The 24,749-nt window shown below is 34.7% G+C and overlaps 3 protein-coding genes across 3 annotated transcripts; all 3 read left to right on the top strand.

Moving 5' to 3' along the window:
- Window positions 1-1,206: 1,206 nt before the first annotated feature.
- On the top strand, window positions 1,207-2,154 carry LOC139005453 (olfactory receptor 6C2-like). Its single transcript, XM_070407682.1, has one exon. It carries the CDS (start codon window positions 1,207-1,209, stop codon window positions 2,152-2,154), a length of 948 nt encoding a protein of 315 aa, XP_070263783.1.
- A 9,365-nt stretch (window positions 2,155-11,519) lies between these two features.
- LOC139005452 (olfactory receptor 6C2-like) lies at window positions 11,520-12,458 on the top strand. Its single transcript, XM_070407681.1, has one exon. It carries the CDS (start codon window positions 11,520-11,522, stop codon window positions 12,456-12,458), a length of 939 nt encoding a protein of 312 aa, XP_070263782.1.
- A 10,839-nt stretch (window positions 12,459-23,297) lies between these two features.
- Window positions 23,298-24,233, top strand: LOC139005451 (olfactory receptor 6C2-like). Its single transcript, XM_070407679.1, has one exon. The coding sequence runs from the start codon at window positions 23,298-23,300 to the stop codon at window positions 24,231-24,233; it is 936 nt and encodes a 311-aa protein (XP_070263780.1).
- Window positions 24,234-24,749: the final 516 nt, after the last annotated feature.

Raw genomic sequence — 24,749 nt, 5'->3', positions numbered from 1 at the left:
AAAATATGACTGTAGTCTTAATATTGCTATATTTAAAGAGCCAACAGAAGTTTGATTTACACACAGAAAAGTAAGTATGATAGTTTGTCTCTTGGATTGGAATTCCCTTTTAGGATCTAGATTATAATTTCCTCTGACAAGAAAATGGATTTCTGTGATTGTTTATGTACTCTTAATGTGTTTAAGATATGTTTATGAAATTCATTTTTGAGAGTGAATTTCCCTCCTGTGAAAAAATGTCAATGTCTGGTAGGTTTTATTCATAAAATACATAAATAAAACTGTATCTTGCTTAATTAGAGAAATGTTCTGGGTAACTTTGTATAGACTATTCAACCTCAAATTAAAAATAATGAAGTATCTTTATATAGAAATATACAAGCATGCCCTGTGCATTCCTCTTCCCACCCCAAAAGGAATAACAAAACGACTGAAGTCACAGCGTCTCATTACAGATTCCTGTGTTCATTTTGGACATTTGTTTGGAAGATGGAATAAACAGAAATCAGTTAGTTACATGTTCTGGTCAGTCTGTTTATTGACTTCTATTATAAAATAAATTGCAATATCATGAAGAAAACTTATTTTCAGCATCGAATAATGTTCAAAACCTGAACATTTCAATTTGATATGAAATTTACTGACTAAATTTCCTGAAAGGATTCTGACTTTTGAGTAAACCATGACCCTCAGTAAGTGATCTTTCTCTATATCAGAAGCTTTGTGAACTCAGTGGTCACTATAACATCAATAGGAACAGAACACAATAAGTTAAACAATAAAGTGGATACTTTCATATGGCAAGATAAACAAGGGGATACTCTCATAAACTATATACAGAAGGAGAACATATTTTATTAATTGATGTCAGAAAATGTCAATATTTGACATATTGATTGCATGGTAGGCACATTTGAGGCCCTTCTTAGTGCAGTATCACTGAAGATAATTCATTGACTGGAAGATGAGGGAGGGAAGAGAACACAGTCATCATTTGTGTGGGCAACAAGGGTAACACACATAGTCAGTAAAGGTAATGCACATATTCAAGGGGAAAATAAGACGGAGTGTGTAATGGGGAATAGGGGAAGCCACAGTGCTTAAGGTTGGTCATAAGAGTTAAATTTTAGAGCGGTTAAAATAAGCTATAATCTATCGGAAAATTTCTCTGAATATCACACGCAGATTGGAAGAAGTCACAAGTCCATGATGAGAAATGGTACAGTGACAACATTCATTCTGCTGGGACTGACAGATGACCCTCAGCTACAGGTTCTGATTTTTATCTTTCTATTCCTCACCTACATGCTTAGTGTAACTGGAAACCTGACCATCATCACACTAACGTCTGTGGATTCTCACCTAAAAACACCTATGTACTTTTTCTTAAAAAATTTCTCCTTTTTGGAGATCACATTCACATCTGCCTGTATTCCCAGGTACATGTATAGTATTGCAGCAGGTGACAAGGTCATTACCTACAACAATTGTTTCATCCAAGTGTTTTTTACTGACCTCTGTGGAGTAACAGAATTTTTCCTTCTGGCGGCCATGTCCTATGACCGCTATGTGGCCATCTGCAAGCCCCTGCATTATACGACCATCATGAGCACCAAGGTCTGCCAGACTCTTATCATTAGCTGCTGGGTGTCTGGTTTATGTATCATAGTCCCACCACTTAGACTGGCTTTAACTCTAAAATTTTGTGACTCTAACATGCTTGATCATTTTTTCTGTGATGGAGTTCCCTTAGTGAAAATCTCATGCTCAGACACATGGCTCATCGAACAGACAGTCATAATCTGTGCTGTCCTGACCCTGAATATCACTCTTACTTGTGTTGTTCTGTCATATGCTTCCATTATCAAGACAATTTTGAGATTCCCTTCTGTTCAGCAAAGGAAAAAGGCCTTTTCCACCTGTTCTTCCCACATGATTGTGGTTTCCATCACCTATGGCACATGCATTTTCATCTATATGAATCCTACAGCAAAGGAGCAAGTGACCATTAATAAAGTAGTTTCACTGCTCATTTCTTCTATTTCACCTATGTTAAACCCATTTATTTATACACTGAGAAACAATCAAGTTAAGAAAGCCTTCAAGGATTCCATCAAAAGAATTGTTTTGCTCTCTTCTAATAAAAGGAAATAATATTTTCAGTCATCTCAGAAACAAGGATACATTGTATTTTTGAAGTTTACAATCTTGTTTGTTTTTTAACAATATATACATGAGTTACATTAATTTTCTCAACATTTCTTCAACCAAACTTCCATTGAGCCCTGTTCAAGCCATTTTGGTATCTTCATTTTTTCAAACTAATATCTGACAGTTTTCTATGTCAATTTATTTAAAATTTTTTAAATAAATTAACTTCCAAATACAATTTAAATATATATAAAAGTCATTCCTTGGGAAAGTATAGGGTAAAATGCTTTGTTGTTCTACTCAAAATGCACACAATAGTGATACCTAAACACATGTAAAAGAGTAATTTTGTGTATAATGTCTAAAACAGATGAAAAGTCCCAAGTTAAAATACATGTGAAAGATTTATAGCGCATCTAATATTGAGAAAACAGAGGAAAATATTACTACCATGAACACAGAAATACTGCATAAAATTTAATAAATATTCATTGGAATCAATAGCTAAAATCATTGCAAACTCATAAATAGGAGATATCAGAATTATTCAACTCTTAGTAGAGCAATAATGACTAAAATGACTTGTGGGTGCTCAGAAGATTATAGTCTGGGGATGGGGATAGGAGATTGCATTATGGATCACAAAGGTTTAGGTTTAAAGTCTCAGGATTAGTAGAGCATTTGAAATGACATAATAACTGCCCATGCAACGACAGTTTGAATTAGAAAACCATGCTAGTATAAGTACATAAATCCTTAGTTTATCTCTTCTTATCTACCCATCCCCACATCAAGGTATGTCAGTCTGTTCCATGCCTCCATGCTTCAGGTATTATTTTGCTGGTCAGTCCATTTTGTTCATTAGATTCTATAAATAAGTGAGATCATGTGGTATTTGTCTTTCTCAGATTGGCTTACTTCACTTTACATAATAGTCTCCAGGTCCGTCCATGCTGTTCCAAAGGGTAAGAGATCCCTCTTTTTGCAGCTGCCTAGTATCCCATTGTGTAAATGTCCCAAGATTTTTTATCCATTCATCTACTGATTGGTATTTGAGTTGTTTCCAAATCTTAGCTATTGTAAATAACACTGCTATGAACATATGGGTGCATAAATTCTTTCTGATTAGTGTTTCCGGCTTTTTAGGACATATCCCCAGAAGTGGGATGGCTGGGTCAAACGGACGTTCCATTTTTAAATTTTGAGGAAACTCCATACTTTTTTTCATAGTGGCTACACCAATCAGCATTCCCACCAGCAGTGCACAAGGGTTTCCTTTTCTCCCCATCCTCACCAGCAATTGTTGTTGTTTTTAATAGTGATACACAGCTTAATTGTATTTCCTACAATTCATGCTGTCTTCAAAGTGATGAAATTTGGCATATCTGTTTTTTATCCAGAGGACATATTTACATATCTTGAAAATTCAAGAAACTCTAATAGAAAATTAGTTGAATTAATAAGGGAATTTGATGTTCTAATTGAAAAAATTAAAAAGTATTTTAAAATCAGTGGACTATAATAACAATAAACAACAGCAAATATTATTTTAGTCACAGTCATAAAAACTTAATTACTGCCCTAGCCGGTTTGGCTCAATGGATAGAGTGTCGGTCTGCGGACTGAAGGGTCCCAGGTTTGATTCTGGTCAAGGGCATGTACCTTGTTTGCGGGCACATCCCCAGTAGGGGGTGTGCAAGAGGCAGCTGATTGATGTTTCTCTCTCATCAATGTTTCTAACTCTCTATCCCTCTCCCTTCCTCTCTGTAAAAAATCAATAAAATATATTTTTTAAAAAACTTAATTACTGCCCTAGCCAGTTTGGCTCAGTGGATAGAGCATCGTCCTGAGAACTGAAAGGTCCCAGGTTCAATTCTGGTCAAGGGCACATGCCCGGGATGCAGGCTCAATCCACAGTGGGGGGTGTGCAGGAGACAGCCCATCAATGATTCTCACTCATCAACGATGTTTCTATCTCTCCCTCTCCCTTCCTCTCTGAAATCAATAAAAATATATTTTTTTAAAAATTAATTACCAAGAGAATAAGTTTAACAAAAATTACAGTGTACAAATAAAGTATATCTATTCAAAAAGTATAAAATGTGATTAAAACAAAAAATAGCAATCAATGTTCTTGGTTGGAACATTTTAATATGAGCATGTATATATGTGTATGTGTATATTATTTAGGTATGGTAAAAACATTTATTTATTTATTTATTTGTAGTCACTAAGCACATAGAATATTAAAGCAAGGCAAATTTTAATGCAGGTTAACTGAAGCAGAAACTAGGAGATACAATCAGAAAGACAAAAGGAAAAAAAATCAAGCATTATTCATTGAAAACAACCAAAGTGTCCTTCAATAGATGATTGGGAAAAGATGTTGCCATACATATATACAATGGAATACTACTCAGCCACGAGAAAGATTAAATACTGCCATTTGCAATAACATGGATGGACCTTGAGAATATTATGCTAAGAAAAATAAGTCAATCAGAAAAAGCTAAGAACCACATGATTTCCCTCATATGTGGGATATAAAACAGAAACTCATAGACACAGGCAACAGTTTGGTGGTTACCAGAGGGGAGGGGACTGGGGAAGTAGTAAAGGGTAAGAAGGCCAAGTATATGGTGATGTAACATGATTTGACTTTGGGTGGTGAACACACAATGCAATATATAGATGATGTATCATAGAAATGTACACTTGAAGCCTATATAACCTTATTAACCAATGTCACCCAAATACATGTGAGTTAAGTGAGGCTCCAGATATGTAAGGGAAGCCATCCTATGCCATCAATCACCAATTAAAGCAGCCAGCACCAAAAGAACTGCCCAGCCAACCACAAAATTGGGTTGCTTTAAGCTACTAAAGTTTGGGGAGTGGTTTCTTACCCAGCAAATCCTAACAGATACAAGTGATAAATGGAAAATTATCTCAGTGGATCTCTTGATGTTCTTCATGTAACTTAGCTATTTTAAATATATTGTGTCTTTTACCTCCCTGTTTTCTAGTAATCTTGGATGATTTTTTTGAATGACATTATCTGCTATCTGAATAGTACCTTCATCTTCTCTCTGCACTTGACCTTTGAACACTAAGTGATGTACTTCAAGAACAGGAAGTGTATTTCGATATCCTTTGTATTAAATTCCCAGTACCTGGCCCAGGGTCTTGAATAAATGAGTGACTAGGAAATATGTATTAACTATGGCACCAATCATGAGGTTTTGTAATTTTTTCCTAGCAATAGTCAAGAGCTCAGGTTTCTATAGAAGCAGAGAAATTAGATAGCTGGATAGACTGAATTGTCTTAGTAAAAAAAATAAAAATAGAAATTAAGTATTAAATAAATAAATAAATAAATAAGCCCTAGCCGGTTTGGCTCAGTTGATAGATCATCAGCCTGTGGACTGTAGGGTCTTGGGTTTGATTTCAGTTAAGGGCACATAATTTGGTTGCAGACCCCTCCCTTCCTAGGCCCTCATTGGGGCATGTGTAAGAGGCAACCAATCGATGTATTTCTCTCACAGCACTGTTTCTCTGTCTTTCCCTCTCTCTTCCACTCTCTCTAAAAATCAATGGAAAAATATCCTTGGGTGAGAATTTTAAAAATAATGAAGGAAGGAAGGAAGGAAGGAAGGAAGGAAGGAAGGAAGGGAGGGAGGGAGGGAGGGAGGGAGGGAGGGAGGGAGGGAAAGAAACATTGGTGGTACAATCCCACTTATATACATTTTTTTCTTTTCAAATAGATTTCCATCTACACAATGATAGAATATCAAACCTCTGTTACCAAGGAAAACAGATATGTTATAATTTATTTTGTTAACACTAATTCAATATAAATAAATTAGAAATGCAAAAACTAAAAGCCCTTTGAACATGTAAATGTTACACAGGATACAATGGAATATTATTCAGCCACACAGAGAAAAAATATGCCATTTGCCACAACATGGATGGATCTTGAGAATATCATGCTAAGAAAACTATGTCAGACAGAGAAAGTTAAGAATCATATGATTTCATTCATAATCAGGATATAAAACAGGAAGAAAATCTGATTTTGGGTGGTGGGCACACAATGCAATATACAGATGATGTATCATAGAATTGTACACTTATAATCTTATGAACCAATGTCATCCCAATAAATTTTTAAAAAATGATGCCAGGCTCAAAAACATACGTATGGTATAATTCAACTATATAAAACTCTAAAAACCCAATACACTTTGTATTACTGAACCTATAATTACAGAAAGTAGATGGCTAATTGCCTGGTGCTGAAGATAAGGTAAATGATAAGAAAGGACATAAAAAAATGGTGGGGAAAGATTGAATTATTTGTCTTTATTGAGATTCTGGTTTGGGAGACATATACAATTGTCAAAATTCATCAAACTGTACAATTAAAATGAGTACATTTTATTCTATGTAAATTATACCTCAAAATAATATCTGAAACCCAAACTTGATCTTGATCAGTTCTTGATTAAAATGAGGTAATATTCCTCATATTCTATAAAGGGAAAAATGCTAATTAATAATATAAATGTATATCCAAAAGCACTCTGATATTCTTAATTTGAAAGAATATCTTAATTACTTTATTAGTCATCCAACTCACTGAAGAAATTTTGCTAATGATTATTCTGACAATATTCCAAAAAAATATGAATTGTGCAAGTATCTTTCTCTTAGATCTTTTTATAATTGTGAAAAGTAGAAAAGAAGGGACTAACGTGGTGGATAACTCTATAACTACATATTTTAAAATTCTGAAACATTGTAAAGAGCACATATTCAAAGTTTGACTTAAACTCTGATGCTACACTTAATAGGGCACACTGAAATTAAATGGAATTAAAATGATACATGGCAATAATTATTAAGTTAAAAATAGATTCATAAATATCTAAGTATAATGCAATTTACAATGTATCAAAGAATTATACACTCAAAATCTACATAATCTTATTAATGTCACCCCAATCAATTTAATTAAAACTAAACAAATAAAATAGCATGTGGCAAACTATATATCTCAATTGTATATGTTTTTAATTAATGTTCACACATTTGCAAATATGATATGTCATATATATGGACATATTTGCAGGAGGAAATTTATGGAAGGTTATGCTCCAAAATATTAGCATTTGTTATCTTTTTTTTAGTTATTTTCCATGTACTTATGCCTAGCATTTTTCTATTTTTCCTTATTTTATCACATGTCTTAAGAATATACTCATTTCATAAATATTAGTAAAGGAAAAAATGAATATCTATGACCTTTTAATTACTGTACATGACAAAGATTAATTTTAAAAAACAGAACTAATTTTTTATTAGATTCGTATTGTTTTCCTACCAGTCTCATTTAAATGATTCTGTTGCTTTCACCTGTCTCTGAAGACTGTGTTGTTTGATTTCTCTTTTCCCCAAAGTTTATTACACAAATGATTCATTAGTGATTTTTGAACTTGGTCACCAAGGGCCCTTTTGTTAAACAACTTTGTGGCAGATTTGGCAAATAAACAAATATTACGCTTGAAATTGGAAAGACCGCTCTCCAAGAGAAGATAGTTCAAACTCTCCAAAACGACTGGAGCTTTCTCTGTACCGGCATTTCTCTTTACTGACCAAGACTAAAAGAAAATATTTTCAGGGCTTATGGCAGCACATCTGTCTTGAAGAAATGTTTGCAACTGATTGAAGATGGGAACGCAAGTCATCCCAGCCTTCTGTAACTGTGGGCCTGGATTCAGTCAGTAGTGAGCTGAAACTCTCATGCAAGTTTTCAACATTACATTCATTTTCAAATTTCTATCTGTAAGAATAACAATGGTAGTTAAACTTCTCATCAAAAGAGGCTATGACTAACTGCTAGAAGTATAAATATGCTATTTTCTATCTTTTCAGTTACATTCTCTCTGGTTGAGATTGGGTCATATTTATCTCTAAGACATGGATTTTCTCTTGCTGTATAAAACTGAAAGATGTGAGTTTTAATATGGCTATTAATGAAATGTTATTTTTAGAAAGAATATTCTTGGATAATTTTTATTTATTGGTGTGACCAGTTTTTAACTTTATTTTTATTGTTGACGCTATTACAGATGTCCTCATTTTCTCCCCTTTGCCCATCTCCACCCAGGCCCTGCCCCGCCTTCCCTCTGGCCATCACCACACTGTAGTCTGTGCCTATAGGTTATACATATATGTTCTTTGACTAATCCCTTAACCTTCTTTCATCCAGTCCCCCCTTTCCCCCTTCCCTCCAAAAGCTCAGTCTGTTCCATGTATCCATGCCTCTGTTTCTATCTTGTTCGTCAGTTTATTTTGTTCATCACATTCCATAAATGGTGTGACCATTCTTATGCCACAACAAGTAGAACATCATCTAAAGGTAATATAACTTGAGGGACATGAAGAAGCAGTACTCCCCCAACAGGAAAAAAAATCGATTGACAAATTGGCTCACATTGCATCATCTCGTTAGAAATAAAAAATCTTAAGTTCTTTAACTATAATAGAAACAATAATCAGGCAATAATAATCTAAATAAAACATTACTCGGCATCTGCATTACAATATCAGAGTTCTCATGGGGGGGGGGGGGAACAGTTTTAGTGACTAGAAGAAAAAGTGATATTATAACTAAATATTATTCAAAGTCCGTTGGGCTGCATTAGTTGCCTCAGAGAAGCAAAGGGAGGGAGGATCCTTCAGTGCCTCTCAGGATGATCTGTTGTAAATTTCAGGTGTGGAGCGACATCCCACGGGAGCATCCTAGGGCTGAGGCAAACCATGAGCAGATCCATGCCCCTTCTCTGTGATAGTGACTTCCATTCCTGAGACTTAACTCCAGAGCTTACACACACGGTCAAAGTTGACATTTTCCCTGCTCCATATGGAGGGAATATCATAAAATAATATAGCAAAACTTTTCACATAATCAACCAATCAGTGGCTCCAGCACAAATTGTAGGCAGTTTTTTCTTTTGACTCAATTTTTTAAATATTTTAAAAGCTGATACAGTATTTAGTTTGTGCTAGTTGAGAAAAAAAACTGTAGACAACATACAGCCACAAATTTAGAATGTCAAAGTCCTCAACTTCCGGTTTTAACACACTACTGAGAGATGCATCAGGAAAGCAAAAGCAGTGTCAATGAATATACAGCTATTCCTCTGATTGGCAGAAAAGGCAAGGAGGAGACGACAATTGTCGCTTTTTTCAGGAATAAAGGTAATGGATTTGATCTGAGTAGTGATTTTTCATAAGAATTACTAAACTAGCCAGGAAAAAAAAAAACTTCAAAAAGAAGTCTAAATGTTAGACTCAACTTATAGCAAATTAAGTAAGTAAATTCACCTGAAATATGAATAATATAGTTTCAGGTGGAAAATTTTACTTAAATTTTTGCCAGTAATTATTTTAGGCATTGAATATATATGGAACTGTGTTACTTATATGTTCTGTTCTAGTTAAAAAGCACCAGTTAAATCTCAAAACAATGTACATCGCAGGGTAGTACTAAAATTGGAGTAAGAATTGATTGCTCTGGAAGACACCCAACTTCTATTTCAGAGTTTCATTAAACTCCAGAAAGAAACAAAAAAACAATGACCAAGCATTTGCAACTCAAGAGGAACTGGGGTTTGGGAACAGAGATAAGTGAAGAAAAAATTCCTCCAGATAGGCAAACCATGTAAAGTGATTACTCTGATGCACAGCCAAATTTACTAGATTAATTATAAGAAACTCCAGGAAAGAAACAGGAGGGAACTGTGGACGTTCTTATGTTTGAGGTATATTTGGCTACATTCCTGACATTCTGAAGAGCAATTATTTTTGGCGATCAAGCAATTAGGCATTCAAGAGGCTAACCACTAACTGTACTTGTGAAATTAAAGGAACTAAAAGAAGAGACTGAAAATATGAACATAATAGAGGCACAAAAGAAGAAAAATATCCAGAAATTAGAAATTTAAAAGTAGGAGGAAAAGGTGCATGTTAAGATCAATTATAGCCAAAGAACATATATGCTTAACGTAACCCATGGACACAGACAACAGTGTGGTTATGGCCTGAGGGAGGAGTAGGGGTGCTGAGTGAAGGTGGGAAAAGGTGGGGAAGGGGGAATAGGAGACATCTGTAATAGTGTCAACAATAAAGAAATGAAAATTCATCATTCTTACCATCTGAAGAGAGAAAAAAGATAAATTATGAGAGAATGTTATGAATAGTGTGGTCAAAAGTACTCATTCCACCTAGAAGCCTATAACTATTTTATACAAAAAAAAAATAGGTATTTGATCAACTTTAGCAAAAATCATATTAGAATGGTGGCAGCAAAAGTGTGATTACAATACGGTGAAAAATGAATGGTTGGTGAGTAACAAAAGGAAAATAACTGAGAACCAGGACATGGAAATAGTGAGAATATATTTATTAGTTATTATGAACTAAGCACTTTTCTAAATTTCAGACACATATAAATTTAATTTCTTAAAACAGCCTTTAAAGTGGAGAATGTGACTAGTATTTATACCTGACTTTTTTTGTACTTAGTAACATTGGTACCAAGATGTTGGAATGTATATATCTTAGATAAACAGATGAAAGATTAAAAAAAAAACAGTGGTGATGATGTCATGTAATCCTGTGAATGTCACACCCAACATTTCTTAACATTCTAAACAATATATTTCTCACCAGAATACCATGTTCTGCGCATAGACAATGACTATAAATCTTAAAAAGAAAGTCTAAAAGAAAGGGAGAGATGAGAATAAATGAATGATGAAAACGTTGTTTAGAGATTAAAACATGAGTTTTAAAAAATTACAATAATGTTAAACAAAATATTAAGCAATGGGTTGGAAAGCCTGTTTAGTAAGCCCCAAACTATTTGTATTATATTCGCACTTTATCAATATTCAACTACAATGAAAAACATTGAAGTGTAAGATTTGGCTTTAGGATTAAACTTTGGTTAGCAGTAAAATATAACTATATGAGTAATTCCAAACCAATGTGCAGATAAAAATAAAACATAAATTAGGAATAAAAAGTGGAAAAGGACTCATAATTCATGATTTTTTGAAATGTGGTATACATAAAGTAATCTGATTTTTAAAAATATTTCTTGAAATTATCAAAACATACACTGTGGAACCTAATAATAATAGAGATAATATTTATAACCAAAAGTTTTTAAAGTTCATGTCAGATGGTTTTGAATCGGTTGTTGAGCAACTAATTCTTGCAATGTGATGTCAACATCACTCTCCTCATACCAAGTATCTCTGAATTATAAATGCAGATTGAATAGAAATCAGGAATCAATGATGAGAAACCACACAGTAACAACTTTTGTCCTGCTGGGACTGACTGACAACCCACACCTGAAGACTGTGATTTTCATCTTTCTATTTCTCACCTACATGCTGAGTGTGACTGGGAATCTGACAATCATCTCCCTAACCTTCATAGATTCTCACCTTAAAACTGCGATGTACTTTTTTCTACAAAATTTTTCCTTCTTGGAAATCTCATTTACATCTGCTTGTATTCCCAAATATTTGTACAACTTATCAGCAGGTGACAAGACAATCACGTATGACAGTTGTGTCATTCAAATATTTTTTACAGACCTCTTTGGTGCTACAGAATTTTTTCTTCTTGCCACCATGTCCTATGACCGATATGTAGCCATCTGCAAACCCCTGCATTATGTGACCATCATGAACAATAGAGTCTGTAGAAGACTCATCCTTTGGTGCTGGACAGCTGGCTTGTTGATCATGATCCCACCACTTAGCCTGGGTCTAAATCTGGAATTCTGTGACTCTAATGTTATTGATCATTTTGTCTGTGATGTATTCCCCCTCCTAAAGATCTCGTGCTCAGAAACATGGCTCATCGAGCAGGTGATCATAGTGTGTGCTGTGTTGACCTTTATCGTGACCCTGGTATGTATAATTCTATCCTATATGTGCATCATCAAGACTATTTTACAATTCCCTTCTGCCCAGCAAAGAAAAAAGGCATTTTCTACCTGTTCTTCCCACATGATTGTCATTTCCATTACCTATGGAAGCTGTATTTTCATCTATGTTAAACCTTCATCAAAGGAATCAGTGGTAATTAATAAGGGCGTGGCAGTTCTCACGGCTTCCATCGCTCCTATGCTGAACCCCTTCATTTACACCTTGAGAAACAAGCAAGTAAAACAAGCTGTCAGTGACTTCATCAAAAGAATTACATTGTTCTTTAAAAAATAAAGGCACTTGCTAATGTGGAAGAATCAAGTTTTTATAGCTGTATCTTTACACTTTTAATCCTTTCCTTCCTCACAAGGAAGCTTTATTGGATTACATTTCTCAATAAGAAAACATAATGCATTTCCAAGAAACAAAAGAATAACTTCACATGTAACCAAGCCTTAATAAGACAACAAACAATACAAAGCCAACAGAAACAAGGAATTCACCTTAATATTTTGGATTTAGTCATTGTGCCAGCATTTATTCCAACTTCAACCTTTGAGTGCATTTTTTATTTCAGGCACCATTCTAAGTTACTCTATTTCTTACTTTAAACAATAACCAGAGAATGGTTTGGGGAAAATGGGTTCAATATTAAAGATGAGATATTTAAATCTTGAGTATTAATGCTGTTAAAGATTTCAGCTTTATTTCATGATGATAAGATTGCAGCAGCTAACACAAAAAATCACTACAAACCTATTACTTTTTATTATGTGTAATAATTAACTTAAAATTTATTTTATCTTCACTTCAAAGATAGGTAAATCAAAGCTCAGCAAAGTTATTGCTAGTAAGAAGTAATATCATGGAGCAAATTCATTTGTACATGACTCTAGACCTGTGTTTGTTATAGTGTGATGCACGTTTTAACATTAGAATGTCCTCAAAGGACACCTTAAAAAATTACCTATGCCAAGTAAGTGTATTAATTTATGAAATGGGAAAATTTTTTCTGTAATTTTAAGAGAAAATAATTATTTAAATACAGCAGGCCATTTTAATATAAGCATCCAAAATGTATAAGAATTGAAAATATTTATATTTGAAAATAATTTATATTAATACTAAAGGCCCGGTGCACAAATTTGTGCATGGGTGGAGTCCAGCAGGTCCACCCCAATCAGGGGGTGAGGGGTGGTTGGGGCAGGGCCAGTTGGGGTGAGAGGCCACAGGTAGTTGGCCAGCAAGCCCTGCCCCCTGGTTGAACTCCCAGTAGAACTCCTGGACGAGCTCCTGATTGAGGGGTCAATTTGCATATTAGCCTTTATTATATAGGATAATCTTTACAAAAAGAAACATACTTTAATATAGAACAATGAGGAGCAGAAAGATTTCAACAAAGGCTTAAAGTCAAAAGCGTATGTACACTCTCTCTAAGAAGGTAGTTAGAAGTGAAATTGTCTCTAATTGGTATATAAAACTGAATTCATGAATGTAATAATTATGAATGTCCCCACGAAGGCCAGTGAAATCAGGGCAATGATATTAAAAATGGCACTAGCCATGACCAAGTACTTGTAACAGATGCAGAAATTCATATTAAATATCCGGCCACCTTTAGCCACAGTCCTTCCTTCAATCAACTCTTATTTATATGCTCTATTCTAATAGCGCATCAAGGTCATTCAATGAATTAGTTTCCTTTGGTCAATATGATGTAGGTTCTGAGGGAGGTCTTTGGCACATTCTAACTCTTTCTACCAAATTATATAAGCTTTCATTCGGTCAAGACCATTAATTTTGATTTTCACATATCTGGGTTTTATTATAAATGATTTCTCCAGCTTTTCATATAATTCTTTGCAGAAATTCCTGCATTATAACCTTTGTGATTGCAACCCATCCCACAATTGCACTATCTGTTCTATTTTAGTAGGATTAATTATTTAGAAGTTAAATTATCAGATGATTGAATTTACATTAATCACTCTCACTTGAGCAATGAAATACCTGAAAGCTTCCCAAATGTACAATGAATAGAAGAAGCAATACTAACACACTATGAACAAAGGAGGAAGCAACACCATGGCATAGGGAACTCAGCCACTCAAAAAAGGGGGGTGGAGGATAAAGGCCTTTTTCTAAGGATAAGCTTGGTATCAGGTCAATGCCATGTCCTATTCTTCTCCCTCCCAAATGAAGCTCATTAAATCTACCTGATGAGACACTGAATAAGTCCTGACATGATTTCTCAAAACTCATGTTTATTTGAAACAACTACTATAATATGTATATCATTATATTGAATAAATTACCTTTTTTGGTAACTCTAGGAAATATATTGGCCAATTGAGAAGTTTCATTTAGTCTCTATTGAAAATAAAAATTTGATCAGACAAAATATTTAGAGATAGGATACAAACTATTCTATACTCTGTGAATTGTTCCCTCCTGCTCAACCAGCACCAGGACTAGAACAACCTCTACCTACCAGTAGCTGTACAACTTGACTCTGTCTCTCAAATAATTCTACTCACAGGCAGTATGCTGAATAACCACAACCCCAAAGATGTCCTAATTACTGAACCTGTGAATATTATCTTACATGGCAAAAGGGACTTCATAGATGTCATAAAGTTATGTATCTTAAAATGAGGGGGGAAATTAGATTATCCTGGATTATCCAAGAGTGTCCAATGAAATCTCAAGGAAGCAGAAATATCAAACCAGTAGTAGGAGATGTGACAATGAAAACAAAAGGTTGGAATAATACAAGTAAGGGGCTAGGAGCCAAAGAATGCATGCAGCCTCTAGAAGCTGAAAAAAGCAACAAAACACACACACACACACACACACACACACACACACCAGTTTTTCTCCTAAAGCCTCCAGGAAAAATGCACCCTGTGCATAACTTGGTTTTAGACTTCTGACTTCCAGAACTATAAGAGAACACATCTGTGTTGTTTTAAGCCACTAAGTTTGTGGTAATTTGTTTCAGCAATAAAAAATCTACAAAATATCAAGAAATAAATAGAAGTATTTATTCCAAACAGTTATGTAAACACATCCAGATTGACTTCAGCTAGATTCGTTTAATTAAATGTACAGGGTTGACATTAATAAAATTATACAGTTTTCAGTATACAATTCTGATACACCATCTGTATATTGCATTGTGTGCCCACCACCCAAATTCAAATCTTCTTCCATCACCATGTAATGACCACTTAGCCCCTATTAGAATTGTATACTTGGAACCTACATAAGAGAACACATTTGTGTTGTTTTAAGCCACTAAATTTGTGGTAATTTGTTTCACCAATAGGAAACCACAATATTGTTGTCTTTGTCTATGAGTTTTTGTTTGTCTTGTTTGTTCATTTGTTGCTTTCATTTTTATATCCCACATATGAGTGAGATCATATGATACTAGATTTTGTCTGACTTTATTTTGTTTAGCATGATATTCTCAAGGTCCATCTATGTGGTTGCAAGTGGCAATAGTGCCTCATATTTTCTTATAGCTGAGCAGTATTCTATTGTATATATGTACCACATCTTCTTTATCCAATCATCTATCCAAGGAAACTGGTAGTTCCCATGTCTGGGCCACTGTGAATAATGCTGCAATGAACATAGAGATGCATATATCTTTGCAAGTAAATGCTTTCAAATCTTTCTGGTAGATGCCCAGAAGAGAGGTTGCTAAATCATATGGTAACTCTATTCTTAATAATTTTTAATATATTTTTATATTGATTTCAGAGAGGAAGAGAGAGGGAGAGAGAGATAGAAACATCAATGATGAGAGAATCATTGATTGGCTGCCTCCTGCATGCCCCCTATCCAGGTATGTGCCTTGACTGGAATCAAACTGTGGCTTCCTGGTTCATAAATTGACACTCAACCACTGAGTCACACTGACCTGGCTATTCTAAATTTTTTGAGGAATTACCAAACTGTTTTCTTTTCAATTAAATTGATTCAGGAGACAATGGTTAACAGCAATGCATAAGTTTCAAGTGTACAATTCTATAATACATCATCTGTATATTGCATTGTATGCCTACCCCTGAAGTCTGGTTTTCTTCTGTCACCATATATTTGACTCCGTTTACCCACTTTTTCCTCCTCCCACCACCTTTCCCCTCTGGTAACCACCATACTGTTGTCTATGTTTATGAGTTTGGAGGAACCACTAAACTGTTTTCCATAGTAGCTGTACCAGTTTACATTCCCAACAGCAGTGAGTGAGGGTTCCTTTATGTCCAAAACTTCTCCAAAACTTGTTATTGTTTGTCTTGTTGATAATAGCTATTCTAAGAGATATGAGGTGCTATTTCATTGTAGTTTTGATTTGCACTTCCCAATTAGCTAGTGAAGTTAAGCCTCTTTTCATATATCTGTTAGACATTTGTATGTCTTCTTGGGCAAAGTGTCTGTTCAGGACCTCTACCCATTTTTTAATTGGATTGTGTTATAAAAAAATCATCAGATTTGTAAGGAACCACCAAAGACTTCAAATGGTCAAAGAAACCCTAAGAAAAAAAAGAACAGAGCTGGAAGTATCACACTACCTCACTTCAAATTATACTGCAAAGCAACAATAATCAAAACAGCATAGTTTGGCAGAACAACACACACACAAATCAACAGAACAGAATTGAGAGCCCAGAAATAAACCCACATGTACATAGGCATATAATTTTCAGCAAAGGAGCAAAAAACATACAATGGAGGAAAGAAAGCTTCTTTCATAATTGGTGCTGGGAAATTTAGAAAACCACATGCAAAAGAATGAAACCAGAAAACTGTTTATTCCCTTGTATAAAAATTAACTCCAAATGGATCAAAGACCTAAATATAAGACCTAAAACAATCAATAACTTACATAGGAGAAAACATAGGTACTAAAATTATGGACCTTAGTCTTAGGATTTCATGGATTTGACCCCAAAGGCAAGGGAAGTAAGGGCAAAAATAAATGAATGGGACTACATCCAGTTAAAAAGCTTATGCACAGCAAAAGACACCACCAACAAAACAAACAGACAACTGACCAAATGGGAGAAGGTATTTGCAAGCTACAGCTCTGACAAGAGATTAATATCAAAAATGTATGAATTTTTAATAGTAAAATATTGTTTGCAACCTCAAGAGCTTCCACTATGAAATCTGAAACAGACCCCATACATGGAGGGAAAAGAGAAACCTAAGACCACTTCAGATTAGTAAGTAGAAGGTTTATGAGCAACAGAATATACATACAAGGCTTGTCTTGGGGGGCCACAAGAGGAGATATACACACCTGCCCACTAAAACCTTAAAAGTTTATATAGAGGCCTTAGCTGGGTTCAGTCACATGTGCCATCCAGATGGCCTCAACAACACATTGCTCTCTCAAATCTGTGTCCTTTAAATGATGGTCAGGAGGCTCATTCCAAGGACAGGGGAGCAGGGGAGGAGCCTCCATTTGCCCAGGGACCAGCTCACCATCAATTGACAGTCCCATCCTCTCAATGACCTTCTCCAAAAAAACTGGACATAAAGAAGACTTTGTTTAGTCATTAGTTAATCCATGGTAACACATTTCAGGAGCATTTCTTTTTCATTTTAAATTATTCTTTTCAGTTTTACTGAGGTATAATTGAAAATCAAAATTATGAAATATTTAAAGTGTACATCATAATGATTTGCTATATGTGTACATTGTGAAAGGACGCTTTCCATCTTCTTAATTAATACATCCATTACTATATAGAGAATGTTACTATCTACTGTCTTAGCAAATTTTAATTTTACAATAAAGTGTTATCAACTATAGTCACCACGTTATAATTAGATTATTTTATCTTGCAGCTGAAGGATTGTAATACTTTACCAACCCCTCCGTATTTCTTCCAATCCCTTGTTCCTGGAAACTAATTTTTTCTACTACCTGTTTTTTACTTTTACTTTTTATTTATATTCTACATAACATAAATAGGGAGCAGGCAGACAGCTGTGGGGAGGAAAGAGGCAGAGAAGATTAGAAAAAAGTGTGGTGATTGTCAGGGGATGTGAAGCTAAAAGAGGGTACAGTGGAATTATTGGTGATGGAAATATTAAATTAATTAAATTAAAAGCTTGATATTATAAAAATAAAAGTAATATGGGGTATTTATCTCTCTGTGTCTTACTTATCTTACTTAGCATAATGCCCACAAGTTCCATCTTTTTTGTCACAAATGGCAGGATTTCATTCTTTCTGAGGGCTGAATATTCACATGTTGCATTTTGTGCCTGTGTCAATCCAGTTTTCCCAACACCATTTATTGAAGAGACTGTCTATCCTTATTTTAATTTTATAAAACAGTGTATCAACTATAGTCACCATATTATATATTAGATTCTCAGAACTTACTTATATCTGAAGGTTTGTATTATTTTACCAACCCCTCCCTGTTTCTCCCACTCCCTCGTTCCTGGAAACCAATTTTCTACTATCTGTTTTTGACTTTTACTTTTTCTTTATATTCCACATATAAATAGAGAGCAGTCAGATAGCTCTGGGAGTAGTGAGGTGTGAATTGGGGGCGGGAGGGGGGGGGGAAGAGAACTCATGGACATGGATAACAATGTGGTGGTTATGGGGGGAGGGGAAAAGGTAGAAGAGGGCATAGAGGAAATAAACTGTGAAGAAAAAATAAAATTAAAAGCTTGATATTCAAAAAATAAAAGCGATATGCAGTATTTATCTTTTTCTGACTTATCTTGCAGCATAATTCCATCTTTGTTGTCACAAATGTCAGGATTTCTTTCTTTCTGAAGGCTAAATAATATTTCACTATATATATCAGGCATTTTGTATTTATTCATGTTACATTCTTCTGCCTGTGGCAATCCGGTTTACCCAAGACCATTTATTGAAGAGATTATGCTTCCGTATTGTATATTTTGGCTCCTTTGTCATAAATTAATTCACCATAAGAGCATGCAAATTTTTTAATAACATGGATATATAGTAGATTAAATTTTAGTCTGATAGAACATCAAGATATTGAACATAAATATGGTGACATGTCTAGAAGTTTGAGAATATTGATATATATAGGCAGTTATACAAATTATGTTGTTATTTTTAAATAGTATCTATAGATATATTGATATATCTGAAGAGAAAAGTCTGAATGTTTGATAATATAATTAAGCACTGTGGGTTATATTTTACACATATGTCCTTTTTCTTATTTTAGTAAAACTTCCCAAGTGCGATGTTATTCATATAACAAACCAGTAAATGATAAGTGTGATGTCTTTATGATACTTCCATACGGTATGTCTCAGCTTATGTTAGGTAATAGCAAAAAGGAGCTGAAGTTGCATTTTATAACCAGGGTCTTCGGTTGTCCTATTGGCCTTTATTTGCTGCTGCAGCCTCCACTCTCCAAGGACACTGTCGCTGAAGAAGCCATAGTTAACATACTTTTTTACCCTTATTTTATTCCTCAGAGGATTCATTAGTGGCTTTGTTCCAGGGTCACCAGGGACTCTTTGTTTATTCATTTAGTTGAATTTATGAAATAAAGACAATGCCAAACTAGATATAGTAAATGTGTGCTCACAGCCCTGAGCCCATAATAGCCCATAATAACAACTTCCCTAAAACTGGAGAAGATTTCTGACATTAAACAATCCTCATTTCTGATTGTTATTATTATCTGATATTTTTTATATTTTTAGGAGGTTTAAAATAATACAAGAAGGATATCCATGTAACTGGTTAAAGATGGATTCTTCCGAGAGGTCTACGCGTCTTAGAACTTCTGTGACTGTAACGGTGGATTTGTAAGCAAAAGTGACCAGAAGTTCATATGAAAATTTTCATCCCAGCTACCATTTTCAATTTATGAGTTTTAAGATTTCATGAGCTTCAACAACCAACAGAAATTATGATTGACAATCATAATAGTAAGTGAGATAAAATTTTATCATTATAATTATATTTAGTTTTTTGTGTTTTTTATCATGAGTTTCATCATGCTTGGGAAAACATAACTCACCTTTTGTTTTAAAATTGGAAATGTAAATGATAATTTCTATATTGGTGAAGCATACATGTTTTTATTGTTTTAGAATGCAGTTTCTTTGCCATTTACTTGGAGATTTTTATGCACAAAAATATATAAAAGGATTAAAATTTGATATCTATCCAGAAATATATTATCTATATCATCAACCTCACATTTAAAAATAAGATTTACACTGAGTGGCCAGATTATTATGACCACCCCATCAGTATTTCATTGACACTTCCAAAAATACTGAATATTGAAAACTTCTTAAGCAAATACTCTGGAGGTTTTATTATTATTATTATCTGCATAACTAATTCACTTCATTGTACTGATAGGGTGGTCATAATAACCTGGCCACTCAGTGTATATTCATCTAATTGTATAGGCATAATCCTTTGACTCCCAAAAGAATGACAGGGCTGAAAGATTACTCAGTAAAATGATGCCTGAGGGATTAGAAAGAGGGTTGAAGAAAGATAGTAGATGGCCAGCAGAAATCTTTCTCCTATCTCAATTTGGTCTAATACAGTCAGTCATTGAACGTATCTTCAGTTCCCTTAGTGTGTTCCGTCAGGAAAACCATTAGCCTAGTTTAGTTCTTCTTCCTTGTGTTGGTACTGTATCCCTGAGGCCTTAACTATATTCTCTACTAGATCATCAGAACTGACACTGTCTCACATCGGTAGAGCAACACATTAGTATTCACAATAAAGTGAGTCTACAGACAAATAAATTGGGATCTCCAGGGAAACTTTTCATAATTCACTGTTGTAGCGAAATTCTAACCTGGAGACTTATTTTAAAATAAAAATATTTCAGTCCTACTAATGTAATTGTCATTGCCTTAAAACAATCTGTGAAAAAGTTATTAACACAAACTCAGAATCAAAACAGACCGTGTCCTCTGGATTTATTGTCTTCCACATAGGTGCTCTCAATGCAAAAATTGCATCAACAGAATTTTGCTGGAAGAGCAGAGAACAGTTTCTCTTCATCCGCTGAAGGTGATAAACAAAAGCAGGAAAGTTGATCCTCTTCTAAAGCAAAAGGAAACATTCAGCAACAGATTCTCACATAGAAAAAAATTTGAAATCCAATAATTATTTAATCAAAATTCCACATTTTTAAGATTTAAAAAGTGAACATTCTGGTTACATAGCTAGCCTCAAGTTCCTTAGCCATTTCAGGACAAAATGAGCTCTTTTTAAAATAACCTGTATTGGAGTGACATTGGTTAATAAAATTATATAGGTTTTGAGTGTATAATTCTCTGATACATCATCTGTGTATTGCATTATGTGCCCCAAAGTTAATATCAAAATGCTTTGAATTATAAGTCCAAACAGAAAGGAAAATAGCTTCCTAAGTGTCTGGAGAACATACATAGGGAAATTCATTTAGAAACACTTATTGGACAGTTGACAACATATCTGAGGCTATGTTCGTTGTATCTGAAAAAGACACATTTAATGATCCCCACAAATTAGTATTTCTTCTTATTGTTAAAATAGTAGCAAGCATTGTTTTCCATGGGAACCCAGTGACAAGGATTACAGCTAAGAGCTATCAGACCTGCAGGAAACTTTCCAGAGGATTTAAGAGGAAGTTGAAAACCAATGGAAGAATAGAAGTTATTCAGGTGAGCTGAAGACAGAACATATGTTCTGTGAGAAATGTTTACTAAAATACTTGTCACATAAAATGGGCTTGATAAATAATAGTCTATTATTTTTATTGTTAGGAAATATTAAGAGGAAGAGGAGGAAGAGGGATAGAGAAGATCATCGGTTTTATTTGCGACAATGGATTTGAAGTCCATATGTATGTTCAAATAGATATGTCAGGTTGCATCTGAAAATCAGGAAGGACTATTAAAAAATAAAAATACTGATTTAGTAATAATCACATGAAAGACAATATTTCAAAACATAGGAATTGAGGAAAATATCAGTATGGTAAGAAGTGAAAAGATATGAAGAAAACACTAACAGATAAAAGGGTCAGAGAAATACACCATTTTCTGTAATATCTTTGAAGTTTATCAGAGCACTTCATAAAAGTATAAATGCATACTGTGCATAAGTATAAATATATTGTGCATTAACATAGTTTGTATCCTGCACCATTGTGAATTATAAGGGATTACTTAGGGACAGAGAAAATATAGAAGGAAGCAGTCTGGAGAAGAGCTGAAAAAAATGTGTGTGTATATGTGTATGAGTAGTCATGGTAGAGTTTAGAGGTGTTCAGGAGAGAAACACACAAGTATGCCATAAACAAAAATAGAAGACAAATTTCTTTAATCATAGAAATGGAACAGAGACTTCAAGTGACTACAAAAACTGCATGGAGAACGAAGGTTATTTGACATATATTAATATTTTTAAAACAAAGTGTCAGAAACAGCCTAAGTGCCCATCAGCAGATGAATGGATTAGAAAACTGTGCTACATCAACACGATGGAATACTATGCTGCTGTAAAAAAGAAGGAATTCTTACCATTTGCAACAGCATGAATGGAACTGGAGAGCATTATGCTAAGTGAAATAAGCCAGTCAATGAAAGTAAATACCACATGATCTCACTCATTTATGGATAATTAAGACCATTATAAACTGATGAACAAAAATAGATACAGAGGCAGAGCAACATCGAACAGACTGTCAAACTACAGCAGGAAGGCCGGGGAGGGTTGAGGGGGTGGGTAAGAGATCAACTAAAGGACTTGTATGCATGCATATAAGCATAACTAATGGACACAAGACACTGGGGGGTATGGGAGGCTAGGGGAAGGTCAAGGGGAGAAAAGAAAAAGGAGACATATGTAATACTCTTTGTAATACTTTAGGCAATAAAACAATTTTTTTAAAAGTGTCAAGACATTTTGCTCCTATATAAGGACAGACCCATAGGCATGAAAAGTAGCCCTTTATGAAGCAGCATTTAAACTGTACATATTTTTAAATAATGAACTTTTAAGACCTGAATATGATAGGTTTCATACTTTTTAAATAATCTATAATAAGATGTCTCAATGCTACATGCAGATATAACTGAAGTCAAGAATCAGCAATGGGAAACCGTACTGTAACAACATTCATTCTGCTGGGCCTGACAAGTGACCTTCAGCTGCAGGTTCTGATTTTTGTCTTTTTCTTTCTCACCTACATGCTGAGCATTACTGGGAACCTGATTATCATCTCCCTCATCCTACTGGATTCGCATCTTAAAACAGCCATGTACTATTTCCTACAAAATTTCTCCTTCTTGGAGATCTCGTTCACATCCGCTTGCATTCCCAGATACTTGTATAGCATAGCCACAGGTGATAAGCTCATTACCTACAATGCCTGTGCCGGCCAAGTGTTTTTTACCGACCTCTTCGGTGTAACTGAATTTTTCCTCCTGGCGGCCATGTCCTATGACCGCTACGTGGCCATCTGCAGGCCCCTGCATTATGTGACCATCATGAGCAGCACAGTCTGCAGAAGACTTGTCTTCTGTTGTTGGGTGGCTGGTCTATTCATTATAATCCCCCCACTGAGTCTAGGCCTAAATCTGGAATTCTGTGATTCTAATGTCATTGATCATTTTATCTGTGACGCAGCTCCCCTCCTGAAAATTTCCTGTTCAAATACTTGGTTCATGGAACAGACTGTCATGATTTGTGCTGTGCTGACCCTTCTAATGACACTCATGTGTGTAGTACTGTCCTACATTTATATCATCAAGACAATTTTGAGATTCCCTTCTGTTCAGCAAAGGAAAAAGGCCTTTTCCACCTGTTCTTCCCACATGATTGTGGTCTCCATCAGCTATGGCAGCTGCATCTTCATCTATATCAAACCTTCAGCAAAGGAGTCAGTGGCTATTAACAAGGGTGTGACAGTACTCACTACTTTCATCGCTCCACTGCTCAACCCTTTCATTTACACCTTGAGAAACAAGCAAGTAAAACAAGCCTTCAATAACTCAGTCAAAAGAATTGTGATATTTTCTAAAAAATAAGAGAATGTGAAGCCAAATAAACACCTATATAATGCACTTACTCATGTTCACTTATTCAAAACACTTATTCATCCTGATCTAGTGACATCTTCCTCACAAACTCCTTTAAGATCCTTCTATACACAGGCATACTAATAGCTTCTTTATCTTTATTGTTGAAATTATTACAGATGTCCCCTTCCCACACACACACTGTTGACCCCTTTCACCCCGCTTCCTCCCGCTCCCCAGGGTCCCCAAGCCTCCTCCACACTATTGTTTGTCCATGGTCTATGCATATATGCATATAAGTTATTTGTTTAATCTCATCCTGCACCACCATCCCCATACAGGGCAGTCTGTTGCATGTTTCTATGTCTCTGGATCTGTTTTTTTATCAGTTTATTTTCTTTAAATTTAAATCTTGATTTTGCCTCCAAATTAGGAATACCAAAATAAAATAAAATAAAACAGAAGTATATCTCCAAATTAGAAATATAAAAAGAGAAATACATAGGCTAGTAGAGATTTGCTTTT

Source organism: Myotis yumanensis, unplaced genomic scaffold (genome assembly GCF_028538775.1).
Source record: "Myotis yumanensis isolate MYYU_CA2020_CCGP unplaced genomic scaffold, mMyoYum1.0.hap1 SCAF_3, whole genome shotgun sequence".
NCBI classification, from domain to species: domain Eukaryota; kingdom Metazoa; phylum Chordata; class Mammalia; order Chiroptera; family Vespertilionidae; genus Myotis; species Myotis yumanensis.
The sequence above is the reverse complement of the archived record's forward strand: the minus strand, read 5'-3'. Positions and strand labels throughout refer to the sequence as shown.

Excerpts from the sequence above, each read along its gene's own strand:
- LOC139005451 (XM_070407679.1), top strand. The coding sequence starts at position 23,298 with ATGGGAAACCGTACTGTAACAACATTCATTCTGCTGGGCCTGACAAGT.
- LOC139005453 (XM_070407682.1), top strand. The coding sequence starts at position 1,207 with ATGATGAGAAATGGTACAGTGACAACATTCATTCTGCTGGGACTGACA.
- LOC139005452 (XM_070407681.1), top strand. The coding sequence starts at position 11,520 with ATGATGAGAAACCACACAGTAACAACTTTTGTCCTGCTGGGACTGACT.